This window comes from Vigna umbellata, chromosome 9 (genome assembly GCF_029865625.1).
Source record: "Vigna umbellata cultivar VRB3 chromosome 9, Vumbellata_1.0, whole genome shotgun sequence".
Lineage (NCBI taxonomy): Eukaryota > Viridiplantae > Streptophyta > Magnoliopsida > Fabales > Fabaceae > Vigna > Vigna umbellata.
The window spans coordinates 26,066,490-26,073,980 of NC_142173.1; the positions used below are offsets into that span (position 1 = coordinate 26,066,490).

Sequence of the window (7,491 nt, forward strand, 5' to 3'; positions counted from 1 at the left end):
ATAAATTGCAACAAATGAATAGTATTTGGGATCCTTAACTTATATATATATATATATATATATATATATATATATATATATATATATATATATATATATATATATATATATATATATATATATATATATATTATTTCAGCGGTTTAAACATCTTGTTTAGATCAATTAGCTTAAATTAAAAAAAAACATAATAATATTATTTTTGTTGATTTATGTCGTCTATTTGTTTGCTTAAATTGAGAATGCATATGTTATTTTAAAGTTGAAAATACCAAAATGCATTTGAATAATATATTAATACTAATAAACAGCAACATACTCTTTTGTACTTTATATATGTTATTCAATGAAATTTGATTATCTTAAAATTTCTTTTCATCAAAGTTAACTAAACAAGGACTGATTGATCATATCAATCACCGAAATATTCTAATTTTAAATTTTGGCTTTATGATAGCTTTTTATATTGTATTTAGTTGAAAGTCAACAAGCATATGTAAGTAGCTAGTTTAGTATACATTTTTATATTTAAGTATAATTTTATTGATAGTGTGGAATGCATAAAACTTTGTTAAAATTTGTTGAATAACTATTTTGGTTCTAATTACAATTACATTACAATTCATATGGAATTAATTCGTTTATTGAACTTTAAAATATTATATAAAAGTGAATTTTCTATCTTGGTGTATGCTTAAATTCGTATGGAAATACTAATACATACCCACTTATTTTTTTTCGAAGATACAAGTAGTAGTAAATTATAATAACAAATATTTTAATAATATACCCAAGGTATAATTTACTATCTTGCTCTTTGAAAACATAATATATCCACGTCTATGATTAATAGTTATATGAATTGCTACATTATAAAAACATAAAAAATAACACATGGAATACCATGCATAATTATATTTATTTTTTAAAAGTTTTAGACATAAGCACATACTGAAATTCAAAACGGACAACATTATGTTATGAACAAAAGATATTCTCATACGTTTATTGTTTTATCCATAGTTTCTAAACCTGATCAAGCAGCAACAGTTTTTCTAGAAAGGTGTACTAAGAGACACGTTAAGACAATTGATTTGTATATTGTAGACAAGGGAATCCTATATTTTCCTGTCTCAAATAATCCCCTCAGAAATGGCCAATAGCAAACAATCAAATAAACACTACAAAAAATCTCACCAATTCCACACTCGTTCTTGCTAATTGGCACCACTGGTTGCATTCCTAATAACTTGATAGTTATTGCTGAGAAATGCAACAGCAAAATGGTAGTGCCTGGCAAGAAAACTAGGGATTCATCGAAGGTGTACCTGCCAGCATCCTTGTCATCTACAACATCAGTTGTTGGGGGTAAATCTTTCTTTGTTATGTCGAATACAGTTTCAGATATTCTTAAAATCTTAAGTAGGACGCTGAGAAAAGCACAGAAACCAGCATTCATGGGTGTTATTATTGACATCCTTTGATTATTCCACCATGCTTTTATTGATAACCCTGCTGCTAAATATTCTGATACAGTGTATACCTTGTAAATTACTATAACAGCAACTGGAATACATATGCCAAGGTCCTGAATTAAACACAATACAAAGTTAAGTATAACCTTCATATTATATATATCAAACATTAATATAAAGATAGTATAAAGAAAATTATTGAATATTGATAAATTTTAGTGATAAAAAGTAATTAGTAATTATAATGATCAATTTATAAATTAAAAATGATTAGTAACTAAAATAGTTTCGACAATTAGTTTCTAAATTGATAACTAAAATAGTTTTTATGATGAATTAGTCTCTAAATTAGTAACTAACATTAGCTACTATCAAGGTTTTTACTATAAAAAAATTTTAAAAAATAATTTCTCAATTGACCTCTAAACATATTTTTATTACTAAAATTAGTTGTTATTTAAAAATTTTCTTTAAAGTTTGACCTTTCGAATTGCATCAAACCAAAATAAAATATATGTTGTATCATTATGCGCAAACAAATTTAGACTCTAATAAGTAAAAATTTGTGTTAATCTCTCCTTAAATTATTACTAATTACATTAACCATTTTCAGACATTGATATGAATATCATATTATAAAGAAAAGTATAGGTATGATGCATATACAAATAGAAGTAACTAAAACACAATCGGTTCTACAATTTCTCTAACATACTAACTTTAGTAAGAGATGCTTTATGCAGTTTTCAAAGCAAAAACACAATATACAGTGTTTAGTCACTTGCAAAAGTAAACTAAACTAGGATTTGTGTTTCGTTTAAATGTTGATGTTGTTGTTTGGTTTGTTTACCTGTGGCAATAAATTGGAGTTGGTGATGATGCAGTGCGCAAGAAGACATGCATAGCATACTTCAAACACTGTTCGCAGCCCCCAGTTGAGAATCCACATATATGCTATGCACTGCCTCAAAGTAAGCTTATGAAAAAGGGTGCCAAAAATAGGACAGTGTTTGCTTACAAAGATCTCCAGAAACCCTGTGGCCCATCTCTTCTGTTGGACCATTGCAGTTGGGCCACCTCCTGGAGCAAAGCCCGTGAAGGCAATTGGGTTTGGTGTACAAAATTCTGATCTCCAACCTCTTTCATGGATTGTCAGTCCAGTAAGCACGTCCTCTGTTACTGATCCATATATCCAACCCACCTATAATTTCCATCAAACCAATTTCAGCTTCAATTTCATTAATATATATATAAGAAAGATAAATTATTTTAGTGTTAATGAGTATTATAAATTGAGTTTTAATAAAAATAAATTTTATATATTTATTTTTCATTCTTATTTGAATACCTGTTTGCCCCATCCTGTGCCATATTCATATCCACAACCAGCAACTTGGCTTGCTGCCTCAATAACCTTTGCAATATTAACAGCATTTGGTGAATCTGTCCTTCCTTCCAATGCACAAGCAGCTGACTTCATAAACTCTTTTGAAGCTCCAAACTTTTGTTTCAATTCCTTCTCTGATATGCTGTTTCCTGAAAAAATGCGTAAGATAAACAATGGAAACCATGAAAAATGTTCTTAATTATAGTTTTTAAAGCACACTTGAATTTACTTTTATATATACATGATTAAAACAACATATACTATATACTGAACATGCTACTAAATTATAACAGTAGCTTGAGAAATTGAAAATCCATGAAAACATGAACGTATCAATGTAACATGTACGTACCCTTGTCAACGTAATCTGGAGAAAGACCATAAATAACTTTTCTTCTATGGAAGCAGTTTGTTCCCCCGTAGAAAGGCCCTTGCAGCCCAGCTAATCCTGCTGCCATGTACTGCATTATATAGAAAGAGATTTTCTTAGAAGTAATAAATTGACCTAACTTATATATATATTTTGAAAAGAGTTATTTTTTTCTTGTGTAAAGATTAGTATTTAATTCCAATGACCTTCATCAAAATTGCCATCTGGTTTCCAAAAGGATCGTCCTTCAGTGTAGCGTAGAATTGTTGGGGACATTGAGCAAATGCAACTTCTTTTTGTCCTTTGGGATCAAGTAAAATGCACAATGCATGATGAACAATCTTTGGATTATTTACGATCATGTCACAGTCCACGTTCAGCATAAAGGGAGCATTGGTTACCAACCCAGAGACTCTTGTCTGAAATATAATCGGAAGTTGAATTAAAGCTTCCAAAAAGATTATGAGTTTGTAATGAAAAGCATGGGAAAAAGATGAGTGTAATTAAAGAAAGAATTCACAAACTGAATATACTATACAGAGAAACCTAACCATATCAGAAAATAAAAAAAGAGTTTCTCACCAATACATTCATGGCACCAGCTTTGAAATGATGAGAATGTTTTGGCCTCTTCTCTCTAGATATATAGATCAAATGAGGTAACCCATTTTCAAGGTCTTCCTTGTTCTCCCATATAACCTTACAAATTCATAGTATAAAGTAAGCAGTGGTATTTCCTTTAAACTAAGAGTGAAATATAACATCACAGGGTTTTTTGTACATATATCTCTTTGAGTAATAAAAATGTTATTTCAAGACTATAAAATATGAAAATTAATGTATTTGAATTAATTAAAATAATTAAATGATATATGTAACTACTATATAAAATACATTATTTACCCTAAATAACACTGATACATACTACCAAAGAAAAGCTAACATATATCAACAAACTCTGTGTAAGTATACTTTTTTAAGAGAGGTTGTCTTTACGCCAGAAGTTATCCATGTTTGCACATCAAAATCAGATTGTGCAAACAGACACAAATTGTATATGATTAATAAAACTTGTGCTCACAGTGAACCTTTTATTTATTTATTCAGGAAAGTATTTATATATATGTAATAATTATTGTAGCAAATCCATGTTTGAGATACTTGTACGTAACATAAACAAATAGAATTGACCATTTAAAAACAATCACATGATCGACAAGAGAAGATATATAAAAAGAATTATGTGACAGAGAAGATACATATGATGTTAATGAATATAGAAAACATGAAATTTGTTTGATATGTTTGAATAGTTCAACAGATGCGTAAATAAAGAAGTGTTGGATATACCTTGATTATGGATGGATGATTTGTCCTCTCAGTGTTTGAGAAAACAGCAAAGTCTCCATGACTTGGATTTGATTTTTGGGATGCTTCCAATTCTATTTTTTGGCTAAGATCATTGTACATATTCTGCCAACACACAACAAGACAATTTTGAAAGTTTAATAGAGACACCATCCTGGTTTAATCTTAAGTCAAATTAATATTAACTTAGTTACTATTTTATTGATTTTAGTTCTGTTGTTTGTCTTTAATTATTATGTACTCTCTTTAGCAATTTCTTATGAAAATCAAATTTAAAATTTTTAGAGGTTGTAATCTACATAAGATTTTAAAATAATGTAAATACGTTTAATTCTATTAGATAGAATTACCGAGTTTCGGAACATAACAAAAAAATTGTGATATTTAACTATATTTTAACATGTTACAGATTTTTTTTTAAAGATTAATTACGATGAATCTCTTGTAATGCTTTAGTAAGATAAATAAATATCACACTATACCCACAGTTTCATTCAAACCCGTGATAATTTCTTAACCTCTCATTATTTCTCCCTTTTTAGTGGCCAAAACTTGTATTTTTGGCATTACATGTTTTCTTTATTTGTCGAATAATACAAACATTAATACAATGATTTATCCCATTTATCTTTCAGTCTTACATACCTTCTCTAAGATTAACTCAGTAGACCAATCTTGTCTTTAGTATTATAAATTAAGATTTCGGATTTAATATTATTAGTTAGCAAAAATGATATTTTTAAATCTATTGTTTGAAGTGAAAAATCATACGAATATTAAATAAAAGTTAAAATGATAAATATATTAATTATGATAAAATTTGAAACGGTTAAAATAATTGAAAAAAAGTGGCTCACAATGTTAGCAATAATTTAACATATATATAAAATTTAGAAAAATATTACTATTGAAATATGGACTATTTTTTAATCTTGAAAATTAATTAATTGATTCTCATATAAAATATTGGAAAGAACATTTCTTCTTTTATAAAGTCTTTATAAAATGATATTTGATATGGATAATAATTATATATATTATGCTAAATTTATGCGATATCTTTCCCATAAAGCTTAAAATATAATTTTAATGTAACTTTTACAGGAGAAAAAATTTAAAATAATCATGGAATAATCACCTTCATCTGTAAACATTCTTGTTTGAATTCTGGTGTGTTACTGGCTGTTGAGACTTCTGGTTTGACAGAGAAGTATCTGAAGGGAGCTCTAACTTGCACATCATACTTCTTACAGAATGGTACCCAAAACTTTGCAAATTTGGAGGCTTCTTGAAGAGCGTAGAAGGTTAGGGGTGAACAACCATCGTCAGAGACATAACAAGCAAGCTTCTGAGGTGGGTAATCAAGTGCTAACAGAGACAACACAGTGTTCACTGTGATAATAGGTGGTTCAAGAACAGGGTCTGCTGTTGTCACAAACATATCCACTGCTGGAAGTTCCTGCACACTGCTCACAAAATTCACTAATACCAACAAAATTCATATGCATGCATACCCAATGACAAATTGCAGTCTATACCTTAAAAACATTTTGAGAAAACCATATATTTTGGTTGTCCTTACTAGTACTTTAGACTGTATTAATGTAAATATGACGAGTTAAAGTAGTAGTGAATTATATATATAATACGTTTAGTTTCTAGACTTGAGTGTAAGAAATCTTATATAACAAAAGTTAACAAACACATGTAATAGTAACAACTAAATGTCATATGATGTAAAAGTATAAATTGCTTTTATTCACGTATAACATCTTATACCGATAGCTGTCATATACATAATATATATATATATATATATATATATATATATATATATATATATATATATATATATATATATATATAAATCCTATCTGATTGTTAGAACAGAAATATGTTTTATCAGTAATAGCAAAAGTTGCTCGTGGAAAGAGATAGCAACAGTTAATGATATAATTTAAGGTTTTTCTTTATAAAAGAAAGTAATAAAACAGTTGATGATAATTAGCAAGGCATTGAAGAAACAGATAGCTAGCTAGCTAGCTATTGTAAGTAAATGGAGTGAATAATATAAAGGATACCTTTGTAAGAGACGTTGTGGGTAGGTTTTGATTACTGCTGGACTCCACTGAGTGGAGAGGGTGAAAAACCAAGAGATGGTGAACCATGATTCGCAAACAAAAGCAAGAAACCAAGGGAATGAGTAGTTGCTGATAGAGATTACGCGATAACCAAGCTGCAACAAGAGAAGGACTAAGAGCAAGCTCTCCGTTACCCTTTTATAAGTGTGCTTGTACCAGTGTTTCTCATAGAGGGGGAAAGAGTTTTGGTCGGCCATTGATATGAGCCAAGGTGTTAAGAGAACTCTGAGTGTGTGTGAATAGGCTGACAATGAAGGAAGGTGTATTTATAAAGAAATGAATGTCGTAAAAAAATTGTAATTGGTCATGTGCTAAACAGACAAGAATTGACAGTTAACATTAACATTTACCGGCCGGCCCTAAACGGTTCTTTGTTGTTATTTTGGCACCAGCCAGCTCAATCATTGGATGGTTTATTGTTACACTAGTAAAAAATCGTAATTTTAACTCGTATATTACACTTCGATTCCAACAAAACCGAAGCGTATAAAAATACGGTGGCAGTTTCGTAATATTTAGAGCTACTATATGCCTCGGTTGTCAAGTAACCGAGGTCTAAAGGAAATACTGTCTCGGTTATCAGGGTGAACCGAAGCATAAACCCCACAAATATTATATTAATTAAGTCTTTTTTCTGGTGGTAGCAGAGATACTGACTCGGTTGGCAGGAAGACCGAGGCATACAAGCCTTTACAGCCTCGGGGCAAGAGGGACCGAGACATAAAAGCCTTTCTTATATGCAAAGGAGGT

The 7,491-nt window shown here is 29.5% G+C and overlaps 1 protein-coding gene across 1 annotated transcript; it reads right to left on the reverse strand.

Annotated features, from left to right (window-relative positions):
- Positions 1-881: 881 nt before the first annotated feature.
- Positions 882-6,976, reverse strand: LOC148193077 (cellulose synthase-like protein H1). Its single transcript, XM_088098426.1, has 9 exons — positions 6,682-6,976; positions 5,739-6,066; positions 4,583-4,705; positions 3,815-3,931; positions 3,439-3,651; positions 3,215-3,323; positions 2,824-3,011; positions 2,326-2,676; positions 882-1,588 (listed from the first exon to the last, which is right to left on the reverse strand). Exons 1-9 carry the CDS (start codon positions 6,936-6,938, stop codon positions 1,037-1,039), a joined length of 2,238 nt encoding a protein of 745 aa, XP_087954552.1. The 5' UTR covers positions 6,939-6,976; the 3' UTR covers positions 882-1,036.
- Between the last annotated feature and the right edge of the window lie 515 nt (positions 6,977-7,491).

Coding starts and splice junctions, on each gene's coding strand:
- LOC148193077 (XM_088098426.1), bottom strand. CDS start 6,938: ATGGCCGACCAAAACTCTTTCCCCCTCTATGAGAAACACTGGTACAAG. Junction 3,652..3,814: donor CTGGTGCCATGAATGTATTG/GTGAGAAACTCT, acceptor ATTATATTTCAG/ACAAGAGTCTCTGGGTTGGT. Junction 2,677..2,823: donor GCACAGGATGGGGCAAACAG/GTATTCAAATAA, acceptor TGGAAATTATAG/GTGGGTTGGATATATGGATC.